The sequence below is a fragment of the Chionomys nivalis genome, chromosome 2, assembly GCF_950005125.1.
Source record: "Chionomys nivalis chromosome 2, mChiNiv1.1, whole genome shotgun sequence".
In the NCBI taxonomy this organism is placed as follows: domain Eukaryota; kingdom Metazoa; phylum Chordata; class Mammalia; order Rodentia; family Cricetidae; genus Chionomys; species Chionomys nivalis.
Window position 1 is genome coordinate 41054465 of NC_080087.1, and position 25743 is coordinate 41080207.

Sequence of the window (25743 nt, forward strand, 5' to 3'; positions counted from 1 at the left end):
CTCTTTCAACCACAGAGCCATCTCTCCAGCTGCAGATCAAAGTATTTTCAAGTAAAGTATGTACACTGTTTTAATCCTTAGGTCATTGCATTTCAATAGACTATGAGATAGTCTAGACACAATTCTTACAGGGCTGGATATAAAAAAAAATAGGGTGACGTGTTTTGTTGCAGTGTCTAATAATGAATCCTGTCATGTCTCTCAGGTAGGGCTGTACCAAATAAATAATCAATGAATGAATCTTTAGAAAATAAGTTCACACTGAATGCATAAATTCCTTTATTTGAAAATATTGGAATAGCACGGCATTACATGTAGTTGATATCCATAAGGAAGGATCACACATTCCTGCTCAGACAATACTGTTTTAAATAGAGAACACAGCATCTGGATAGGCTCTCACGAGTATAGTGTCATGGACTAAACTAGGTAAGAGTGACCTATAGGCAAAATGACCATCTTGTTCTTTAACAGCATATGGTTACAAATGGCATAAATGGTGAATGTAATCACCAAAAGCTATTCCTGGGATCTCACCAACTCATGTGCATGAGTAGACCACGTTGAAATTATGTGTTTTTAACCAAGAGTCCTCAGTGGGAGAACATGGGTGTAAAGTGTGTCTGGACTACAGATTTAAAATTTTAGAGCATCCGTTTGAACTAGCATGGCATGGCAGTGAGCCCAACAACCGATGACCTGGCAGAGGCCACTGAACATTCTGTTTTCTTACAGGGAGTCTAAAATGGAAGAAACATTTAAAGACCATATTCTGATCGTAAACAGGCATGTAAACATGGTGAGCTAATTTTCCTTTCAGTCATCACCGGGAAAATAATTTGTGGTAGACTACTTTTCAGCTTTGGCTATTATTACTTTTTCCCATTAGTAGTCTTTGGCTTTCATAAAAGGGTGGCAATCAACAAGGTTAATGACTTTATCTCTTACTGCTTAAAATAAAAGATGGTTTATGATGTGAAAATGAGTTTCTACTTTAAGAAATAGATTTTCCTTTTTTCTTTCAGTTGTGAAATAAACACAATTCTTTATTGTTTTTTTCTCCAATAGAATTCTAGAAACCAAAAAAATGGTCCAACTTGATATTTTCATCCAACATCAAAAATGAAGAAATTAAACACTCCCCTTTAAAACAGAGGGCTCCTCATTCATGTAAACACCTGGAAAAAAGCTATAATATTAAAAAAAACAAAGAGAAAACTAAGAAACTAAGTTACTGTTATTAGTACACAATTTCGTAAGAAGCAACACATTCTCTTTTCAGGATTTGCTGTATGTCCACATTCATGAAGGTTCCTATTTTGATAGACACCAACTTACAACTACGAGAGATGCCATTCTCTATTTCACACAAATGCTTAGGGTGTCAAAGTCTACTTTTAAAACTAAACGAAAAGCTGGTCTATAATAGTCAGATCAATGAACATTGATAATGAACTCTGGAAAGTTCATATATAGAGAGATACATAGTCTTAAGACATTAAGACTATCTCACCCTAAATAATCAGGGCAAAAAAAAATGAGTATCAAACTATACAAATCAAAGGAGACGTGTTTCCCAAATATAAGCACAAAAGATACATATTTCTTTATTTCAGTATTTGACATATTGAAAAGAAAAAAATGCCAACATATTTCAGACAATATACTAGAAATAATAAATAAAATAGTTAAAAAAATCAGATATTCCCTTTAAGTGCCGTGCCCTTTCAATTTTTCTAAATCAGATTCAGCTTTCCATAGCAAACAATAACTATACATTTGGTAAATTATGTTGATAAATACACAAGGAAGGTATATATTTCCACAGTATCTTTTTTTTTTCACAGTTACCAAAAATAAAAATTGCATTCAACTCATACACCTCTAAACACTCTGATTTCTCATGGTGTGGATCTGAAAGCAGTGGATGTACAAAGTCTTTTCCCATCTGGACTTCAGGTTTCTGTCCTCAGCATCTGCCCTCCGCAGGTACCTGTCAGAATCTTTCTGCATTGTTATCATGCTCTGAGACGGTGGCAGAAAGAAAGCGTTGCTGTGGGATGAGGCAGCCAGGGCTGGGGCTCGTCTTCCAGTAATAGGGCTAATCTAGCCCAGTCTTTTTAATATTATATTTTAAGGCAGCCTACACTTCACTCAAATGTCCATACCTCTAGGTCTTGAACTATGAAGTCTTCTTTTTTGGAGAGAATATCATTATTAAAAGTGCTGCAAGAGTTGCTGCGTCCGTGGTATAAGTCGGCATCCAGCCACAGACCAAACCGTCCCCTGTAACGAGGTTAAAGAAGAAGGTCACTACACTGACACCCCGTACCCGGCATCTTTCTGTCTTCCTTTGCCAGGTGTCCCTTCCTTTAGGCCATGACAGGCAGAACTCTAAACTTCTCACCAAACAAAAGCAAGCTGAATAGACAGGTCTCTCCAAAAGGACAAATAGTATAAGGCTCTCAGCCACATTAATAAATCATTGATCTTGATCCTCAGTGTCCTGTGTTAGTGCACTGTCCTAATTCATCTAAGCAAACAGACTGGGTCAAAACAGAACCTCCCACAGCAAAATAACAAGAATCTTACCCTCCACCACCAAGCTCTAAAGAACTTATGTCTCCATTGATAAAATATGAATTTTCTCCACTCCACTTAAAGACCTAGGGGCAGAAACACAAAACAGCAACAGACATTTCAATATGGAGAATTAGCAGAGACGACATCTTGAGTAGTCATACTGCATACAGGGAAACACACCTTTGACTACGGAAGCACTTGGCAGAATAGCCACAGTGAGGTCACCAATGATATGAAATAATAAAGACCAGTCCACAATATGTTTGGCTGTGACCTTCAGCCTCTTCCTGCATCTCAGACTGAGACACTCCAAAGGCTGGGTCTCTGAGCAGTCTGTGAGCGACAGTCATGAAGAACAAGACCCAGAGTAAAGGGTGCAGGTGAGTTTGCAGGGCAGCTACTATCCCAGTGTCTGGGCACCCCACCCGTGCTATCCCAGTGTCTGGGTACCCCACCTGCGCTATCCCAGTGTCTGGGTACCCCATCTGCCCTGACTGCTGACAACAAACATGGGCCATCATGGATGCCACTCATCCAGCTACCTTGAAATTAGGACTGAAGGTATAGAGAAACGTTTCGCCTGTGCCATAATAGTGGTCACTGAACTTGAAGGGATGAGTTGCATACGCCCCAAATATCTATTGAAAGGAAACAGAAGAGTTAGTTATTTCCAAAACTAAATTCCCATAGAGACACTTTCTGAAATATTTTTGACACACTTATTGTTCTGAGATCTTATAACACGTTCAGCAAAGGTTATTACTAAATTAGAACTCTTAAGTGTGTGTGGGGGAGCATCAAACAAAGCAATTAGCACAATATCCCCAGCTCTAACTGGAACCCATGTGGTCAGGCTTCCTGGTACATGGAAAATCCATCAAAGAAGCTCAGAAAAGTTATTCGTTAAAGGCCAACAATTCAGTGGTTAAAAGGCCACAGAAGCCAAATACGAAGAACAACCAAAACATGTGTGTTTTATGTGGAAATGAGTGCTTGACAGGACACAGTCACATCTCTAGAATGACTTAGCTTTGTATTTGCTTTTGTTTCTTGAGACATACTACAGGATAGGCTAGCTTGGAACTTGCTGCGGTAGCTAGGTTGGCCACTAGCATTTTCTTGCTTTAGCATCTTGGACTTATAGGCATGGGTCATTATGTCTGGCTTTCTAATGTGTTTTATGTGTGAGATCAAGGCTGGACATTTCCCCAAAGAAAATTAACTTTCCTCCCATTCAGTTTGCAATGATGAGTGATAAAAGTGCTTAAATATGACAGTTTAATATGCTTAGTCTGAAGTGACTTCTAATAAAAAACAAAACAAAAACACATCTTGACTTTAAATATGATGTGTTTGCATCAATAATTCTTCTATTTCTTATTTGGAATACAAGAGTCATGTTACAGAATATGGTCAGGCCCTCCCTCAGCTTTCTGTTCATCTGTTTCCATCCTAATCAGTGTATATGGTTGAGAGTTAGGAGAGGTATATATATATGTGTGTGTGTGTGTGTGTGTGTGTGTGTGTGTCTCAGTAATTCATGTATCTTCCGCTCCAGAGCATACTTAAAAAAATATCGCTTTAATAGAGATTCAAAAAAAACTCACATTTTTTTCAAAAACAATACTTTAATTGGGTCAAAATCACTGTGTGCCCTCTTCTTTGCTAGTTCTATTTAAAATGCTAAACATTAGTGATTTCTAATTCTAAACAAAGATTGTCATACTTCATACTCCCGAATTTTCTCAACTGCTAAAAAAGAAAGAAAAATAAAATATATTTTGTAATAAAACACAAACAATTATTTTCTATTTTTTTACTAAAGGAATTGGAATGCAACAGAGAAGCACCCATTTTTTCAAGCACGATCCTGAAATATGACAAGAAGGAGACAGGTAGGAAGTGGGCTCCTCTCAGTGGAGTCAATGGCAGATGCTGTCCACACTCTCTGGCCCTCTATAAAATTCTAAATGACATTTCTCAGTGAAAAGTTTTTCAGTGATGATGGAAATCTACTTAATAATAGGGGTCAAGTAATTCCAGGGCTATGCATTGGGTTTTTTCTCAGAAACTATTTAAACAAATATCTATGCTATTCGTTCTATTACTTTATTTAGTAGAAAAAGAACATAAGAATTTGTATATAATTATATTTGTACATAATGAAAATGCAATACATTTAGCAATAACAGAAAAAAGAACCTATACAACTAAAGAATTGGAAATGAGAGGGTGAAGGTTAATATAATAAAGATAATAAAGATGTCTCATTGCTCTTTTCTCTTAGCTATTTTTTTTTCTTGTGGTGTAAGGATTGAACTCAGGGTCTCACACATGCTAGGAAAGGACTCTGCCACTCAACTGCAGTACCGGCCCTACCACCTTTATTTTTCCTTTTTATTTTAAGATAGGATTTTTATCTGTCCTAAGTGTAGCTGTGATAGCAAACCTGTAACACAGCTCTGCCTCTCAACTCTATTAGCAGATATAAAATATAAAGCAGTTATCTTGACAGTTTGCTTTGGGTTTGTAATCTACATGGGTACAATACGGGTAACAACAGTATCATAAATAGTGGGACGGTGAAATACTGCAATATAAACGTGACTTTAATTTTTGTCTTGCTAATGCTGTTAGCATAAGCCACACTCTATCAATTGCTGAAGATCTGCTCTTCTAACAATTCCATGTATCATAAATTCCCGGATAGTTTGGTTCGACTGATGGTGCCCTCAGTGAGTCTGTGAAGTGATCACCAACTCTAAAAAAATTCTGCTTAGCTCTTTTCCAGATTCTTTCTGGTAAGCTAGAGACACAACGCTGCAGCTTATTGTCTTGTGAAGAACACTCTCAACTGTTTAGAGCCAAATGTAATCACTGCTGGGAATACCCTCGGCCTTGAACTTCCTTACTCATCTAAAGACGCAAGCCAGCTCTGTGGGGCGGGTGTAAGGGCTCTGTGTCCTACAGCCGCCCTTTCCTCCTGGAACAAGTCCCTAAGCCACTAAACCGGAGATTCGGCTATACATCTGCCTGCTTTCCCAGAAAAACAATCTTGCTCTTTTAGCCAAGTGCAGGTCTGGCCTTGGCTTGTCTCAGACAATGTACATTAAGTGTTGAACCAAGAACAATGGAGCATCCGGTATTCACAACCTGCCATCTCTCTGACAAAACACCTATCCCGAGGAAAGGCTGGGTGGAGGAAAAGGCCTTCTACCTCTAGGCCATACTTATCTGCATTTCATCTCTGGGAGGGGTAGATGAAGTGCTGGGAACCTGCCCCTGGAAGGGACATACTATTGGGAGTTAAGAGAAGAGGGAACCCCAACTCCTGTGCTACACAGGTCCAGAGTAGAGCTTCAGGCTTGAGCTGGGGTTGCTGAAAGGATGGGAAGTGGGTTGTGTCTCAAGTGCCAAAGAATTTCATTGTTATTACTGAGATTTATTAGATTTTCTTGAATAAACATTTCTTCATTTGCTGCATGCCTTTAGGAGAATTTCCAGAGACTTTAAAGGGTTGTTTTTATGACTCCCACCAGTCAGGGTTCTTTCACGGATTCTGTACAGCTCCTCTCTCTCATTCTGCATGTGTAATATTGGTTTCTAATATCTCTGTCATATTTCTACAAACAGCAAAGCCATCTTATTTTCCAGGGTGGAGGAGCTGGAATAGGTGGAGCTAATGTCCAAGTATCCTCAACTGCTCAAGCATCTCCAGAACCCAAGATATGCATGACACTACTCCAGTGATACTCAGCTTGTGGGTCATGACCCCTACAGGGGTTACATATCAGATACTTATGATTTACAACAGCACCAAAATCACAATTATGAAATAGCAATAAAATAATTTTACTGTTGGGGTCACCACAACATGAGGAACTGTATTAAAGGATCTCAGCATTAGGAAGGTTGGGAACCACTACTCTACTCCCTGACAAAGGCTAAGCTTCAGCCTCGGGTCTCTGGTAGATTACTGCTGGCGGAGAGCTTGACGAAACTGTGCCTCACTGATACCTTCTCGATGTGACCCTCTTATTCTTCAAGTTTAAAATTACTGCTAAAAGACAGGAAACGAATGCATATTTTTGTAGCCGATTTGTGTGTCTAGTCATATTTTATCTGAGACATTGCACCTAATTTTTCGACCATTTCATAACTTTCTATGTGACTTTCACTGTAAAGACTTTGTGGTCTTATTTCAACTTTCATAGTACTTCTACCCATTATTCAATAAGATGTTACCAACCATGATCTAATAATAGTAAAAATAAATATAGTAACAGTTCCTCTCCTTTCCATAATCTTTATTATTGCAATAAAGCCCTAGAGTAACCTCACCAGGACCATAACCTATTGTTTTTTTCTTGGTGTGTGTGTGGGGGGGGAAACAGTATCTCACTGTGTTGTCCTAAAATTCACTTTGCAAACCAGGCTGGCCTTGACTTGAACTCACAGTGATTCACTTGCCTCTGCTTCCCAAATTCTAGGATTAGAAGTAGGTCACATGGTTATATATATTTCTCTTAAAAGCATCTCAGTTATAGACCTCATTCAGGGAGGAAAGTTGACAGGATAGAGATGTGCTTTGCAGGTAAGATCCTCCATGAACAATACTGGTTGAGCAACACCAATCTGAAAACTTCCCAAACCCTAAATTTTCTGAGTGCCAACATGATACCATAAATAGAAAAATCTGTACTGAGAACCTGTTTCATGAACAAAATTATGAAAACTCTCTTTGTGTGTCTGTGTTATTATGAAACAATTGTGATCCCATCTCCTTATACATATACAAATATTCTATGACTCTCCCAAATCCAAATTTCCAAACAATTTTATCCCAAGAGGCTTGAATAAAGAATATCCAACTTGAGTTACCCTGTATATAACAGGTGCTGATTAGCCATAACCTGACTAGATAAATCAATTAGTTCATGATTTTGCAATATAACAGCCTGATTGAGCAGTAAATGAAAGCAGTCTGCAATATTCCATGGGCAATGTAAGCTGATTAGAAGGAACAGGCAATGGTGTAGAATGGATGGGGCACTACCTAGCTCGAACAGCTTATCAAAGGGTATCCATCAGACAGGTGAGGGTACTATCAGGAAAGGATTTCCCACGGCTGCTGAATCACTGGACCCAGAACTATTACACAGATGAATGACTATCCCCCATTCAGGAGGCAGCATCAATGGGCACTACTTAGGACCCTTGGGAAAATCTCCAGTATGTCACTGGGATTGTCTTTGCAACTATATACTTGACTGTCCCTAACTTCCAGCTTTAAACTGCTGTAAGTTTCTGTTTTCTACTCCATGGACAGTGCAGGCAGAAGATTCCTTAGAATATAATTACTCCATTTTCTTTATATTAGAATTTCAAACTACATCAACAAAGAAAAGCAAGAAGAGATGGACATAAAGCAAGAATGGCAAAACCCATTTAGCCTGAGCATAAGAATTGCTATACTAGTCTCTCTACTGTTTCTTTTCATCTTATTTTTCCTGAGACAGGGTTTCTCTATGGATGCCCTGGAACACTCTGTAGACCAAGCTAGTTTCAAACCAACAAAGATCCTCCTGCCTTTGCCTCCCGAGTGCTAGGATTAAAGGGATGAACTACCACCCGGCCTGCCAGATAGTCTTAAAATTTATCACTGAAACACCTTTTCAAGTTGGTATATAGTTCAGTTAGCAGAGTCTGTCTGGCACAAATGTGGCCTTGGACTTGATCCCTAGCATCATATAGCCAGTTGTGATAGCACACACTAATAATCTTAGCGCTCAGGAGGTGGAGGGAGGAGAATCACAAGTTCAAAAGCACTGCAGGTTATACAGTCTGAGCTACGTGCAACCCCATTTCCAAACAGCACCCATGTTCTGTGTGAGAGGAACAAGCTTCACCTGGTTATCCATGTCCTTGATGACCAGTAGAACAGGGCTGTCTAGGGATGCTGATTTCCTGTAGAGAGTTTTCAAGCTTGTTCCATGCTCTAATGTGCTGTAGGCCAGTCTCCATGGATAGCCTTGTACCCTGGCTGGAAGGCGTCGGGCCAGCTGCCAATCCAAGGAAGGAAATACAAAGAGACAACCGCTAATCAGCCATGAACCAGTGCATTAAATGAGGGCCTGTGGCTCCAACTAAAGAATCATGTACTTACATCTTGACCTATTTTTGCCCTGGCAAACATTTGCTACCACTGGCTAAGAAAGAGAAGGGAAATCTGGACAGTGTTTCCCTTGGCCAGGATGCTGCACAGGAGATGCTGCACTCACTCAGAGCCAGACTGTGGACGTCCAATGTCATCATGCAGACCTGTGTTTCTCACTGATAAGATACGTACATAGAGAAACATCTTAGGCAAATTTGTGGTCATTTGAATGTCACAGAAATTTCTTACACAAACCAGCCAAGCTACGATGTCACCCGATGATTATGTAGTGGATCACAGAGCAAAGCGTCCCTTAATGCATGACTATACATTTGAAGATTCCTACCAATCAAGCTGGCCAAAAGAGTATTAACTAGACATATTCTTTCCTCTGGAATTTAACCTGGCCTTTATCATTTTCTATTTTTTCAGTTGTCCTAAGTTTGCATAGGTTTAAAGTTGCTACAGTGTCCCATAGATTAAGGAAAAACACGTGTTTTCCATGAGAGTTCAGAGGGACTTTGTCCACCTTGCTTCGGTATCTTTCATGTTTATCTTTAGCTTAAACTTTGCTGCCATAAATACTAGTAAAAGGTATCTCTCCAAAAAACGTTATCAAAGCAGTTATGAAACACAATGTATTCGAGTGCTGGAAGTCAGCTCCAGTGGCAGCATGAAGTCCACCTCTATAGCTGCCTGACCAAGTGTCTGGGTTCCCCTGGTTTGAGTCTTTAAGCTTTCAAACATTCAAATTCCTAGCTAACTGGTGAAAAAAGTCAGAGATTCTCATATACAGCTTGCTAAGCACATAATATTTCACAAAATTCAAGTAGCAGACATTTTAAGCAAACATAGGTAATTCTAAAGAAAGGAAGATCTTTCCTGGAGGCAGGTCATCTGTCCATCACAAAGCAAGAACATTCATGTGTTTTATTATTTTTTTTATTAATCCCAATAAATTAAAGCCACATATACTAGCTAGGATAAAGTTGGGTCCTTTTTAGGTGCATTAGGACTACATGGGAGATCTCTTCCCTTTTTTTTATGTTAAGAAATGGCCTTTTCCTTCTCTTTCTTTCCTTCCTTTCTTTCTTTCAAGACATGGTTTCTCTTTATCTTTGGTGCCTATCGTTGAACTCTCAGAGATCCACCTGCCTCTGCCTCCTGAGTGCTGGGTTAAAAGCATGCGGGGCAGGGGAACAGAATGGCCATCTTTTCAGGTTTGGAAGGAGGATGTTGAGGTCATGTGAGCTTTCCACATTCTCAGGAAGGTCACGGGGACTTTTCCTAAGTGGAGAAGGGTTGTTACCTATGCTGTCCCTCCACTTGCTAACCTGGCTGTTTCACTGGTGACCATGGGCAAGGGACACTTTTTGAGACCAGGAAGACCTCAGGGCTCAGTCTGTGGAAAACCCACCTGCTCGATGTGCATGTTCTCCAGGAGCGCACTGTGGGGCTGCAGGATAGGCAGTCCCTCTTCTTCTTCCTCCTCCTCCTCCTCATAGTAGCTGCAAGTGCTCTTCCTCCGTTTTGCCTCTTCAACAGTGATGATCTAAGGTGAGGACAAAAAGGACCCAATGGAGAAGATGAGATGTGCTTTCTCCCATACTAGCCCGGCACACAGCTGACTGTAAAGACGAGATATGCGTTCTCCTAAACTAGCCTGGCACACAGTTGACTTAGACGAGATGGCTTTCCCCTAAACTAGCCCAGAACACAGCTGACTGTAAAGGTAGAGTGTTGGGGAGCAGGAGACAAACAGAAGAGGGCTTTGGGGAAATGACTAATTTTCAAATGCAGAACAAATGCAGAATTTAAACCACGACAGCTGAGCATTTAGTATGCATGACTTAAAGTCACCAGCCTTTCACTTTTTCTCATGCTGTTGCCTGCTCAGAACCGCGTAACTCCACACACAATTTACAGCCTTGAAAACACTTAGGTCAGGCTCTTTTAGTCTGTGTGTTCACATTTCAATTGCAAAGGAAATAATCAGAGATCCCTCACCAAGTCTATAAATAGGGAGTTTGGAGCAATAAAGATAAGTTTGTAATCAGGCTTCCTGGTTGTGTGCATAGCAACCAAGTCTAATAGAAATAATGAATGACAGCAGCCACCAGAAGCAAACGGGAGACAGGGAGCAGGGGCAGGGGAAGCTTTACTCTAATTACAACTACCTTACGATTTATTCTACACAATTCACAATGATCCAACATTTCCCTTCTAAACTGAAAGATGCCATATTACACACATCTCTTATTTAAATACAGTCGGGCTTATGAACTACCAAAGTCCTTACCTTAAAAACACTTGGTCCCTCTTAGCGTCTCAGTACATCACTGCGTGATTCTGAAACATTTAAGAGGTAACTAACTAGTTCTCTAAAATGCCCAGGTACACTAACTAGTAGTGACAGTTGTTATTACAAAGAAAAGACATTTAATTTACATTCTAGTCAGTGTTGTCAAGTAATGCATTGTTTGGCTTTCAAAATGAAGAATGACATGTACAAATTATTTATCTTTTAGCCAAATTTATCGTCTGATGGAGAGGATATAAAAACACTTTCAAAGAATCACACATCTGACATTTTAAATGTATTAGACAAAGCACTTTGTTTTGTTTCTATTTCCAAACTCTCCAAATTATTAACAGCACACAACAAGGCTGTAGAATGAAGAGAGTCAAGGATGGATTTTGGATTTCAGAAAGAGGGGGCAAAAACCTCCACAGCAAATCAAACAACGTGCTCCGGGTGAGACGCCAGCGCAATACTTTCTAACCAGAAGGATTTCGCCAGCGCAATACTTGCTAATCAGAAGGATTTCGAGACACACGGCTGTGACAGAGCACCTAGCCGCCCAACGAGGGACGCAGTCCCACCTACCTTCACAAAAGGCTCTTGGTCAGGTCTGGCACAATAGAAAATCTGAATGTCCAGGGGCAGTCTTCTGCCTCGCATTGTGCCGGGAGAGAAGACTGTGGCCACTCGAGAGAGAAACAGGTCTTTCGCTGGCTGCCCGCACACCAGCCACTGGCTGCCCGGGCTGAGCTACACTGTTTTCTGTATCTAGCTAGCTTCCTGCACGACTGAGTTTCTGTTTCCCTCAGGAGGGGGTTCGATGTTTCTACAGGAACACACCCAAATTAGGATTTAGAGCAGGCACACTTCCTGTCAGGCAGAGCGGGGAGTATGTAAAATGACACTTTCACCTTTGAAACCCTTGTCGCAACAGTACAATAAAACCCCATTGTTCTAGGGGCTTTTTTTTCCTTCCTCTCTTCCTAAACAAACTCTTCATCCTTATGCCCTTAGGGGAGGTAACTAAACTGTGCTCTTCAGGGTTTTCTTTCAGCTCCTTCCTTAAGGCTAAACCTCCATTTTAAACTTACTGTAGGTTCCCAGTATCAGTTTGAATCTTAAAAACAAAAGGAAGCTTTAACAGAGGTAGACAGGCTCACTCCAAGGCATCAGGTTTTTTGTTTTGTTTTTTACTTTACTTTTAGCTTTTAGAGTTTATTGGCATGGGCGACATGAAAGAGTGGGAAAGCATCTGATTTACAGGAGGCTGTGAACGATGCCATCTTATGTGCAGTTTGCAAAACAGGTAGCAATGCACAGTTTATCCTTTTACACTGTAGACTGCGTCTTAGTGACTGATAAACCTACGGGGTCCTCCTTTGTTTCTCGGGTCAGATGGCACGGCAGGCTGGGAAAGAAATGCGGATCTGCAACAGATCCCCTTTCTGATAATTCCTCCACATTGTTGGGGACTTTCAGTCCCAGGGTTCTGAGGTAGTTTAGAAATTGTACTCTGGCAGATGAGTGGACATGACCTATCAGCCAGGACCAACTTCCATGCAACAGTCTAGGGCAGAAGCACTTGGATTCTGTGCCCAGGAGAAGCAACTTTTTCGGTGCCTGGCATTTCATGATAGATCGCATTAATTAAGCGCTTCCTGGATGCGGCAGGAGTGCCAGCATTTATTAGTGCTTCCTTGTTCTGGGAAGTGCCAGGTGCTTTGCCAGGCACAGGGACACAAAGCAGCCCACAGTGTCTAAGGATGAGTGATAGAAGATGAAACTGTAAACAAACAAATGCAGCACATGCAATAAAGAAGCTGAAAGCTCTTGAGGCTCAAAGGAGGTTGGGGACACCTGGTTTGTCCTGAGAAGGCTTATTCACAAGGGAGAGGGTGGGTCCATCTGTGAGAAGGGTGGGGTGTGGAGAGATATCCCAGGTGCAGGGTGCAGCCAAGAGCACAGACATGGGCTTTAAGTTCATGATGGCTGAAGAACAAACACCAGCTGAAGAAGAGATGAGAGAGGGGGGAAAGATCAGGAAAAGTGAAGAACTGTAATGTCTTCAAGGGATCTTGTCATATAAGAGAGTAGTTCTAAAACCTAGCTGTTTTTTTCTGATTTATTTTGGTGTTAACATTCTTCCTATAGGCTTACTAAAACAAAGGATCCAGAGGTAAAGGTCTAGGATTCAACCTTTTAAGAATCTAGAGGGCTGCAGGTGTGGCTTTGTGTATAACGTGCTTCCTGTGCAAACACCGACTTATGAATCCGGATCCCAACGCTTGTAAAGAAGGCCTGCTACTGCAGCACTCTGGAGGGTGGAAACAGGAGGGCTGCAGTGTTCAGTCACCTTAACATTCAGTGAGAGACCCTGTCGCCAAGGAATACGGTAGAGAGTGACAGAACATGGCAAATGGTATCCTTCTCTGACCTCCTCAAGCATGCACAAAGACATGCACACAAGTGCATACTTGTGAGCCTATATCATCCATCGCCACCTCATCCCCCACCAGAGAGAGAGAGAGAGAGAGAGCGAGAGAGCGAGAGCCTGGTATCCCCAAGTGGTTATTCCAGTGATGGGCAAAGTAGTTAACAATTACTATAGGCCATGGGGGTGGAAGGATGGGGACATGGTACTGAGAGCTTTAAGCCTGCGAGTGTATGGATGCATCTGTGTATTTGAAATGTTAAGTAAGATAGACAATATGTCCAAATAAATACTTAAGACCTATTAATATGGTGAAGGAAATCTCAGAAATCACCCAATAGTGATGCAAAAAAACTATTACTAAAAGTACTACCTATCATTTATACTTCATATATAATTAAAAAATCAACTACAGGACTGCCTCTATATTAAAAGGAAACCTAGGAAAACATAAAAGCCACAAAAAATTTAAAAGACAAATGGAACATGAAGGAATATCTGTGAAACAGAAAAAAGAATCTCTTTCATCACAAGAACTCAATGGTAGAGAGAACTGTTAAGGTCCCACTAGATCAGTGGTTCTCAACCTTTGGGGGTTGCATATCAGATATTTGCAATTCATAACAGTACCAAAATTATAGTTATGAAGTATCAATAAAATAATTTTATGGTTGGGGGTCACCACAAGTGAGGAACTGTATTAAAGGGTTGCAGCATTAGGAAGGTTGAGAACCACTGCTCCAGAGAAACAGGATATAAAAATAAGAAGAGGCAAGAAACTCACAAGTAGCTAACTTGTACATAAGTATGTTCATTTTGGCTCAGCAATAGTCAAATAAATGAAAATTAAATTATAGAATAACATCACTCACTTTACAATTTAGCAAGCATGTTTAGGAAAAAGAAAAGGGAATACTACCGACAATCCTTTTTGCTGGGAGACACACTCTGGGAAATCCCTCGCACTGCTGGTGAGTTAAATTGGTGACACATGAAACTCAGGAGCATTCGAAATCTATTGTTCTTATAGCTCATAATTTCACATCCAGGGAAATACCTAACTAGTTAAGGTATATTTTCTCATTCTTGTGTAATTCTTGTGAAATGATCGAAACAACATAATGTTTCAAGTGGGAAACTTAAATAAATTATAACAGATATAAAAATACTAGGATCTAGTTGGAGGACGGTGATGCATGGATTGGATCTGTAATTACAGCACTTGAAAGCCTGAAGCAGAAGATCTTGAGTTTGAGGGCAGGCTGATCAGAGTGAGCTCCAGGCCTGCCTAGACCTACCTAAAACAAACAAACAAACAAACACACAAACAAAGCAACCATTAAAACTGAGGGTCTTAAAGACTTAAAACAATTCTTACATTATGTCAGGTAGGAAAAGCCATATACAAACTACATAGAACATAATACTTTTGCTGAATGAAAAGGAGGACCCATCCCCTCAACAGTTACAAAGCCCCCAAACAAAACAGAAAATAAAGTCCAAACAAATGTATGAAGGTGACAAGCACTATTAGGTTATTTTAAAAAGCTTTCTGTACTCTCCTTTTCAAGGTTTTTTTGTTTGTTTGTTTGTTTTGTTTTGTTTTACAATAGGCACACATTGCTTTCATAAAATGAAGACATAAAGTATGTTTGAAGATCTTGAATAAGGGTGAGGAAAGGCAGGAGGTGGGTAGGGACTAGAGTCCAAACGAGTTACAGAAATTTTGACTGGATAAGAAGGGATTGGCTCAGGAGAGTGGTGGACGGCCCTGCAGCATTTAAAACCAGAGTTAACATGATTCTGATTGGAGATGAGCTGCCTAGTCAAGATGACGAAAGAGAAGGATCTAGTATTACACGTGGGTTTATGGCTTGGACACCACTAAGATATAAATATGGGAGCAGAAAACAAAAATTTTGCAGGATTTTATGAGTTATTCTGGATATGCTTAAGATGAAAAAACTTTTATCTTATGGGAGTCCACAGTTCTCCTTCACAACCATGAAGCTGAGGGACAGGGGTGTTCATCACACACTCACACACACACAGAGTGAGATTAAAAGAGATAGTTCTTCCTTTATTTTTTAAAAAAACAAAACAAAAAAGAAAAACAAGGAAACATCTTATCCCGGTAAAAGATAAGGAAGCAGGCAGGAAGGAGAAAGCCTTTCAAGACACATAAGAGAGACAGCTGTGACTGATAAAACAGAATTCAGCCTTGGGGAGGAAAAGAGCCTGTTCCCCCGAGTCAGAAACTGAGACTGTAAGTGATAACTGAAAATGCAGGAGAGGGAGTATCAGAAAGTAAATTAGGCCAATTCCCAATTCCTTCTTCTTTATAATGTGAAAGGCATGTCATATTATGAGATACGTGGATGCTAACGTGGGCAGGGAAGCCTAGGGAGAATGGCAAAAGATCAGAAAAGGGAAAGAGTTCCAGTTATGAGTCAGGGAGGACCCAGATGAACTCAGTATCATCCAGCTATCTTGGTACCATTCTCCTTGGTTTGAGGCTTTTGCTCTGTTTTGTCTTTTGAGATAAGCCCTAGATATGCTGCTTAGGTTGAGCTCAAACTCTTGAACTCAAGTGACCCTTCAGTCTTTGCCTGTGAAGAAGCAGGACACCAGGTATGTGGCACTCTGCCTTCTTTTGTTTTTCTGTGCCAATGCTTGACCAGCTAGGATTAGAGCAAGTGTGAGGATACACCTTCCAGGAATGGAGCAGTCTAGATGGGTATGATAGATGGAGCAGTCTAGATGGGTATGATAGATGGAAGAACCACTAAGCAACGCATGTGCTCCGATAACTGATAGTAGGGATGTCCCTGAAGTCATTCACCATCTCCCTAACACAGAAAAATAGAAATGCTTTGAAGGGTCCCAGATAGGTATAGAATAGGATGGAGTCACAGGACCAGACCTCAGAGAGATCCATAAATAAACAGGCTTAAAGGAGGAAGGAGCGACAGACATATTTCTCTGTGTTCCCTCATCTGCCATCTCAGTTCTGAAAGCTTATTACAAATAGAGACCTATCTTATCCATCTTTATACTACCATGTGCTGCCCCACAAGATATACTTGATACATGATGGTCTAAGTGGATAAAAGGAACTCAGGGTTGGGAAACTGTAATTACCAATCAAATCAAGCTTATCATCCATTTTTTATGACACAGGAGACAAAGTTTCACAAATGCATTTTAAATGGTTAGAAAAAATAAATAAAAAATAAGAATAGTATCAGCTATTCATAGTTTTTGGAATCTGAACATAAGACCATTTTGTCTGTGGTTGGCATTTTAGGGGTCACGACAGACTATTTCCTAGCCAGGTATTTACCTCCCAGCTCTTGGTGGTCGGCTCACTGAAGAAATTGTCGATCATGTTCAGTTCTTCTTTCTCTACCACCACAAAGCCTTGCTCCTTGGCATCTTTCCCATAGACATCAGGAGACCATTGAACAAAGAAGGTGTACAAGTGATCCACCCTGGAAAACATGTTCGTGATACATGTTAACACCAAGTCCACGTTCCTGGCAGGCATCAAGCGCGCCTTGAGTACCTGCAACAGCCTTTTTCCTGCTTGGCCAATTGTTTCACTAAGTAGGAAATTCCCCACTGTCAAGGCTATCTTTGTGAGTGGCTTCCAAAATCAAAAAACAAGAACCCACAAACAAAGCAAAAGCCCGCAGGCACTAACCACTATTGAAACTGTCTCAATCTGAAAGAAAGATCAAGAGACGGGACAGAAAATGGAAAACCCCAATGTAATGTTACACCACATGTTTCTTCTTCACCAACTTTCACTTATGGACTACACACTCAACGACAGAAAAAAAAAAAAAAAAAACCAAAAAACTGTTGACCCGAGGCTTTAGCTGGGAACAGAGACAAACTATAGTTCAAGGGGCCTTTCCTTAGTGCAAGGTATATTATATACCATTTTTTATAAAACGCTTCTGACAACTAGAACAGGCAGTTATCAGGAACAACACTGGAAGGAGACCTATCATTTGTGACACATGTCCCTTGCTTCCTTTTTCTATTTAGGACAGAAATTTCTGAAGCTTATCTCTGGCTATGATCAACAAAGAAATGTCTAGTGGCTCAGCAGAGGACGGGGGGGGGGGGGGGATGCTGCCAATGCCACAACCTGCAGTATCCACCCTGCATGGACCAGTCACAAACACTAAGTTCTTTATTGATAGTCACGATAGCAGGGCATGGGGCAACAGGGAGGATGACCACATGGTTCTTAAAATCTCCTATAATTATAAAACAATTCCAGTTTGAAGTGACTGGAAGAATGTCAATTTATCATTACTTCTTAAAGAAGCTTTGATTGTATCAAAATATTTTCACAAGATGGTAAGAGAAAAACAAATAAAATCCCCACCTTTGTTCTGATCAAACTGCTTTAGGCTCCCACCTCCTTATCTGCTTTTGCCTACATGTTTACTTGGGTAACATAAAGTTTCATTTGTAATGGGAGCCAAGACATAACTGCGTGATATGTAACATTACATAATAACATGTGTACCACATTACTATTCTTTGTATACATCTTTAATGACTACACTGAATAAAAATTAATGAGTCATATCTAACCCGCATCTCTACATTGTCAGGATGTTAGCTTAGGGATTTCTTTCATTATATAAGTAACGCTGTGAGGAAAATTGCACAGTTTATATCTTGTACTATCTTTCAAGTTATTTTCTCAAGATTAGAGCCCAGGAAGGGATGACTAAGCCCAAGGGCATGCTTTTACAGCTGCAGATGGGTCCTGCCAAACTGATTTCGAAAGGCTGACAATGACATTTTGGTTTCTAAGTTTCCCACCACTTTATCCTTTTTTAAAAATGAGTTTATGTGGGCTACATAGATGGCTCAGTGGGTAAGGAGTCTGCCACCAAACCTGATAAACTGAGCTCAATCCACAGGACCCACATAATAAAAGAAGGGAACCATTCTTCCTCAGGGACCCTGCACACTGACCCCACCAGTTTCCAAGGTGTATGTGCCCCCTGTTAACACACAACATTAATAAATAACTTTTTAAATTTTAAATGAGATTGAAAAAAATGAAAAAAAATGAGATTGAAATATTTAAACTTCATCCTACTCAGTGGGCATTTCATTGAGGTTGAACATGTTTGAGTGTTTTCTTTCTGGTGGCAGTCATTCTTTTCATGGGTGGTTATTTATGATTTGTGATATGAATTTTTTTCTTTTCAGCCTTTGGCAGCCTTTATGTCGGTGGTTCTCATCCTTTCTAATGCTGTGACCTTTTAGTACAGTTCCTCATATTGTGGTGACCCCCAACCATAAAATTATTTTCGTTGCTACTTCATAACTAATTTTGCTACTGTTATGAACCACAACGTAAATATATATGTTTGCTAGGGATCTGAGGCGAGTCCTGTGAAAGGGTCATTCGAGCCCCCAAGTTAAGAACTACTGCTTTATGTAATGTAAATACCAACCACCATCAACTGTGTAAGCTGCTACATCCCTTCTCATAGCAACTGTGTCTTTCTCCTAAAACCAATATTGCCAGTGTATATGTATGTGTGTACCCATACATATAAAACACATTTACATTTATTTATTCTTATTTATGTGTATGGGTATTTTGCCTGTACATTTATATGTCTATGTAGCAGATGTGTGTACAGTCCATGGAAGCCAGAAAAGAGTGTTGGATCCTCTGGTACTGTTGTTACAGACAGTTGTTAGTGGTCATGTAGAAGCTGACAACTAAACCTGGGTTTCCTTCAAGAGCATCCAAGTGCTCTTAATTACTGAGCCATCTCTCCAGCCCCAGTTTTTATATAGTTTAAAAATATATTTCTTTCAGAATTCTCCTTCAAAAATACAATGTTGTCACAAGACAAGGCTATGAAATATATATATATATATATATATATATATATGTGTGTGTGTGTGTGTGTGTGTGTGTGTGTGTGTGTGTGCCTGGGTATTCTGCAATGTTAATACTGTAATTAAAAATAAATATGGATATTGATATATTCTCATGTTCAAGGGTGCAGTGGTTATGCTATTGTTCGACTTGGTCACAACATTCAGGTTAGGGTCAAACACTATCCTCCATTTGCTGTGATTTTCTAAAGGATATGGTTATTGTTTAAATCACTCAACTTTACAAAAGACGATCACTCTAGAATGTGAATGGGCCTTGCCCAATCAGTTGAGGTTTTTAGGAAGGCAAGGGTGAGGTCCCCAAGGAAGAAGGAATTCTACTACTAGACTGCCTTAGACTTGTTTTACATCAACTCTTCCCTGGTCTACAGCCTTCTGGCCTGCCCCCAATTTTCAGTCTTGCCAGTCATAGTAAAACCTAAGCCAATCTTTAAAGAAAAAAATTGCTGGGCAGTGGTGGCGCATGCCTTTAATCCCAGTACTCTGGAGGCAGAGACAGACGGATCTCTGTGAGTTAGGGGCCAGCCTGGTCTACAGAGTGGGTTCACAGAGAAGCCCTGTCTTGAAAAAAAAAACAAAAAATCCATGCATACATGATATAAATTCCATTTATTTTGTTCCTTTTAAAGAAATACAAAAGAGTTCTTTGAAAAACTACAAAGTCACTGCTTGAAATACTTACTGCCAAGGAAGTGAATGGGTAGGACAAAAATACTGCCTATCATATATTTTTTATCTTAATTTTGGAATAGGTGATAAATTTTTTGGTATTTAAATATAAAAATATATACTTAAACCTTGCTATGGTGGCAGTGTTCTTAATCCCAGGCTTGAGAAGAAGAGGCTTGTGGCTCTCTGTGAGCTTTAGGCCAGCCTGTTTTACATAGCAAGTTTCAAACCAGTCAGAGTAACATGGTAAAAACTGGTCTAAAAATAAAAACTAAATAAACAAAAAGAGCCACTTAAAATGATAAGAAATTTTCTAATTATTTGTTTTATTTAACCATTCTGATAAGTGTAAGATGAAATCTCTAAGTATTTTTAATTTGCATTTCCCTGATTACTAAAGTTGTTGAACTCTTTGAGACAGGGTTTCTCTGCATAGTCCTGGCTATCCTGGAAATCACCTTGAATCCACCTGCCTCTGCCTCTTGAGTGCTGAAATTAAAGGTAGTGCCACCATACCAAGCTTTACGTAGATATTAAAAGTGTGTGCCACCACCACCAGGATTTTTTTAAGTATTTCTCAGTCATTTAAGATTCTTCTGAGGAGAATTGTTTAGATCTATTCTCTATTTTTAAATTGGGTTGTTTTCATGAAACCTAGTGCCTTGAGTTCTTTACATATTTTCAATATTATTCCTCTATCGAATGTGTAGTTGGTAAAAAACAAAACATCTTTTTTCCATGCTGTTGGCTGGCACATTGCCCAATTGATGTACAGAAGCCTTTCAGTTTCATCAGGTCCTATTTATTAATTGTTGATTAGTGCCTTGACTCACAGTGTTTTGTTCAGAACGTCTTTTCCTTTGTCAATGAGTACAAGGCTATTCCCCACTTTCTTTTCTATCAGTTTCAGTGTATCTGGCTTTATGTTGAGGTCTTCAATCCATTTGTAGCTGTTTTGTGTGGGGTTATAGATAAGGCCCTCTTTGCATTCTTTTCCATGCAGCCATCCAATTTGACCAGCAGCATTTACTGAAGGTGCAGTCTTCTACTTTCTCAAAAGCAAGTATCCGTATGTATGTGGATTTATGTCTGGGTCTTCATTTTGATTCTGTTACCCTCTTCAATTTCTTTCTCCAATGCCAGAAAGTTTTATAATACAGGTCTTTCCCTTGTTTGGTTAGAGTTACCCCAATACATTCATTTTGTTTGAGGCTATTGTGAAGGGTGTTGTTTTCCAGATTTCTTTCTCAGTCCTTCAGTCGTCTGATTACAGGAAGTCCCAGTAGTTGATCTTTGTGAGTTAATTCTGTAACTAGCTACTTTTCTGAAACTGTTTGTGAGCTCTAGAAGTTTGCTGGTGGAATCTTTAGGTTCACTTATGTATACTATCATATCCTCTACAAATAAAGATATGATGACTTTTTCCCTTCCTATTTCCATCCTCTTCGTGTCTTCAGTTGTCTTACTGATCTAGCTAAGACTGCAAGTTCTATATTGAATAGATATGGAGAGAGTGAACAACCTTTTCTTGTTCCTGATTTTAGTGGAAATGTTTTGATATTGGTTATAAGCTTGCTTTTATTATGCTGAGATATGTGCCTCATCCCTAATCTCTTCAGGACATTTTTTATAAGAGGGTGTTGGGTTTTATCAAAGGTTTTTTCTGCATCTAATGAGATGATGATTTGGTTTTAGACTTTCCGTTTTTTATATGGAAGACTACATTTATCCGTTTATGTATGTTGAACCATTGCATCTATGAAATGAAGTCTACTTCATTATGGTGGATGATCTTCCTGAAGTGTTCTAGGATTCGGTTTTGTAGTATTTTATTGAGAATTTTTGTGTCTATGTTCATAAGGGAAATTAGTCTAAAATTCTCTTTGTTGTGGCTTGAGTGTCAGGATAATATGGCTTCCACTTTTGCGTTTTTATGGGATCCTTGAAATGAGTGGGTTTCTGAGTCTGTTTCCTGTACCTTTTCCTTCTGTTTGTTTTGTCCTATTCCGATATACTAGCATTGTTTTTTATCTTTTATATTATATTAATTATATTATAATAACCTTTAGAAGCCTGTTTTTTTTTTGTCATGAGTGACAGAAAGGGCAGAGAGGAGGTGGGGACAAACAGGGAGGAGTAGAAGAAGGGGAAACTGTAACAGGATACATTATGTGAGAGACAAAAGCTAATTTCAATAAAAGAAAAAATTCCCCATCAATCGCACAAATAAAGGTAATTATTATGAGTATATATTTTTCCTTTTCTTTTTCTTATTCTTTGTCTTATCTTTCCTTGTCAGTATACCAACAGCTTCCTCATTCTTTCTTTTAGAGCTGCCCAATACTTTACTAGGTGGGCCTACATCTTATACATAGTTATACATTATTATACATAGTTGGACACATGAGGGGTTTCTCAGCTATGCTGTCACAAATAATGCTATGAGCAGTCCACTCTGTATCAGTGGTATTTCACACGTACAGACAAAACTGCTGTTTATATTTCCAGAACTGGGGTTCAATTGTCTGCCATACAATTACTAAGCAAGCTCAACTCTTTTGCCTCCAGGAAAAGACAAGTTCAGATGTGTCCAGGGAACTGTGGTTGCAGACTTGGATTGCACTATCAAAGAAACAATCTCATGCCATCATACTCATACAAATATAATTTTAGAAAACTATATTGCTCTGTATAGGGATTATATTACTTTTGTCCCCTACATCTCTCTACCACATGTTAATTGAGATAACATGAAATTAATCACTACTCCAGAGAGGTATGATAAGTATACAACTCTCCAGGCTTTCTTTAAAAATGTAGTTCATCATAAATTTATGTGGAGCAGAAGCATAGTGGAAGACCAAATATACTTCGCTCTAACTTTTATGAAAGAGTCATATGTTATACAGTGCATGTTCATGTTATGGGAAAAAAATCAAATATGGGCAGCACAAAAGGCTTCCTGATTGCTTGTGGTTGGCTTCTGTGTAAATAGAGAAAAGTGACTTCAATACTTGGTATCTGCCAAACTTCAGTGTTACTGACAGCTGGCTTGTCACTCACAGCCAGGCCCTGATGTTTTCCTGTGGGCCATTAAAAAAATTACAGAGAACACCAATCAGATGAGGGTACTCTGAACAAAGACCACTCTACTGCTATGATAAAAACAAGGTCTAGTCAAAGTGGCCATGCGCGCAGCTATACTCCCCTGAACACATACTGCTTCTCCTAGTAACATCACTTGTGTCCAGTCTTTCCTTGCTTCTAGGTGAGATTTCCTCAGGTGCCTAATCATGGAAGGGCTTTGTTTCCTGAGGATGTCTCACCTAGAACAAGGTACAGCTTCATTTCCACCTCACTCAAAGCTCAACCCTGTAACTACTGCTAACACTTCCCCTGCCTTCCACAGACTTCTAGTGCTAGGAATCAAACTCTGGGGTCAGGGATGCATGTGTAGAATTTCAATAACAAAATACATTGAAAAGAGCAAGTCATGAGAAATTCCCTGATGCGCCTCACAAATAAAGGTGATGGTTTTATTCATTTCTTCTGCATTTATCATGTTTTGTAAGCAGCCATGACACAAATGCTCTCTTGGCAAATGCTCCTCTACAGAGTCACACTCACAGCCCTTAAGACTCCCTTATTGAGTTGCCAGTTCCCCCGGAGTGTACTCCTCCATTATGAAATGCTGATAAGCTTTAACGTGCTCTAGTGGGTACAGTCTGGGAGGCACTGCATCTGTGCCAGAGCTTCCTGAGCACCCAGCGACTGTGTCAGTGACCTCAGTTTTCTGAAGTAATAGCTCTGGCTGGGATTGGGTACTGAATTCAGCCAGTTATCCTTATGTCTACGGGATGAGGACTCTGAAGTCAGCCATCAGTATCACACCCAGCACTGTGTCTCTGGAGGTGCCACCAGGGTTGTTTCTGTATCACTCACACTGCAAATGTTCTGTTTAGTCCACCTCATTTCTGAACTACTTTCAAGTCTTTTTCCTGGCTGATGACATAGACATTTTGATTGGATTTTTTTTTTTTTTTTGAACAACAAAGCACTTCACTCTCATAGGGAAGCTATCGTACAGGGTAAGACCTATCAAAGAAGCATCCATTCTGATGGAAGCCAAGACTATGCTGGACCACATTCTTTCATGAAACTGCAAGGAAACCAAGATGAGTAACAGATTCGGACTAAGTTCTGCATTCCTTCTGAGACATTGTAAGACATCCAAATTCTGAAAGTGCAAGTTGGTACAGATTTAGGGAAAGAACCAATCTTAACAACTTCTAGCTACTTCCATTTCTGATAACAAAAACATCAACACGCCCAGGGTAACCATCTCAGTGGTTCTTTTCATGGTAAGTAAGATAAGGCTGACTTAGTGTTTTGCAGTGAGAACATAAAGAGAAATTTATCTGCTTGATGGAAACAACATTCCCACAACTCACTGGGAAGTTGAATTTAGGTAGAAGGCTAAGGAAAGGATCAGAACACCTCTTAAGGGAAGCCAGCTTCATTTGAAGTTCAGTGTTACTGGAGCTTCTCTGATACGTTCTGATGGTCATAACAGAGGTAAGCTCAAAGAAAATGACAGCATGCCTTTCTTTCCCTCATCTTCCTGAGGGGAGATATCCGCAGGGGCCTGAGGGACTGCTCCAGTCTTAGCCTGGTTATTTAAGGAGACAAATCTGATCATGTCATGATGCTGATGCTGAAATATAGACCATGCTTCCTGTCACTGACCATGCTCGGAAAGAAACCAGATGCATGTGTGCATGCATATCTCTTGGGAGCTGTGACAAATGGAGGTGGGGGAATGAAAATGAGGACATGACCTCTCCAGGACATTGTTGAGGAGAAGGACTTTATTGTCGATATGAAGCAGAACACAGCCAAAGGCATTTAGAAGAGTCCAGACTGAACCAGGCCATGAGAGGAGAGAGAAGGGGATGGGGTGTTAGGGCAAAGAGGCCAAGAATGAGCCAAGAAAGGAGCTGCATAGTTGAAATGTTAGGTTTATTTAGGGCTGAAACGCTGGATGAAGGTGAGCACAGACCCTGGGATGGATGGATTTGGAGCAGGGGGCAAGATGAGATACGCTAGGAGGAGGCATATGTACTGAGTGGCTCTAGAGGCCAAACATGGGCTTTGCTGTGCTAATAGACACCACAGTTAGCCTGACAGGTTTGACAGCAGGGTTCTCACTTTTGGAATATTCTTGTCTACCGGTGCCATTCTTTCCAGAAGTACTCTCAGCCAGGGCAGCAATCTGGGATGCTCAGGCAAAGAGGCTTAAAAAAAAAAACTATCTCAAGCCCTTTCTAGGACTGCCAAATTTTCAGTGAACGATCAGGACAAGTTCTGGGTTTGCCTGCGTTCAGAGCGGCATAGTGTAAAGTAGCCGGTGGTAGGTCAAGAGCAGCCAGGCCCAGCCTCATGCCCTGAGTGAGCTCTGGCTGTTAACCGATGCTTAGGAAAGGCAAGGCTTCCTATAAGGAAAAGCTGCACAGTGGCCCTGCAGGTCAAAGATTGACCAATATAAAGATAAGGAAACCGAAGACAGCAGCAATGGAATTATGTGCCCGAACACTCCTTTCCTAGACGTGTTCCAGCCAGCTCCAGCTCGGGCTGACTGCCTTTACAAGAATTCTG

General features: G+C 40.1%; 1 protein-coding gene across 3 annotated transcripts in view; it reads right to left on the reverse strand.

The window, feature by feature from the left end:
• Positions 1-255: 255 nt before the first annotated feature.
• Ncoa7 (nuclear receptor coactivator 7) overlaps positions 256-25743 on the reverse strand; it is a 147652-nt gene continuing 122164 nt past the window's right edge. For 2 of the 3 annotated variants that reach the window (XM_057758493.1, XM_057758502.1), the window contains exons 11-16: positions 16817-16964; positions 10158-10292; positions 8493-8645; positions 3126-3221; positions 2593-2666; positions 256-2286 (exon numbers count right to left, since the gene is read on the reverse strand). In XM_057758493.1, the coding sequence (XP_057614476.1) occupies positions 2151-2286; positions 2593-2666; positions 3126-3221; positions 8493-8645; positions 10158-10292; positions 16817-16964 (742 nt within the window). In that variant the 3' untranslated portion in view covers positions 256-2150. Of the gene's footprint in view, positions 2287-2592; positions 2667-3125; positions 3222-8492; positions 8646-10157; positions 10293-11627; positions 11793-16816; positions 16965-25743 lie in introns of those variants that run through there. The other variant, XM_057758511.1, reaches the window with a different exon arrangement.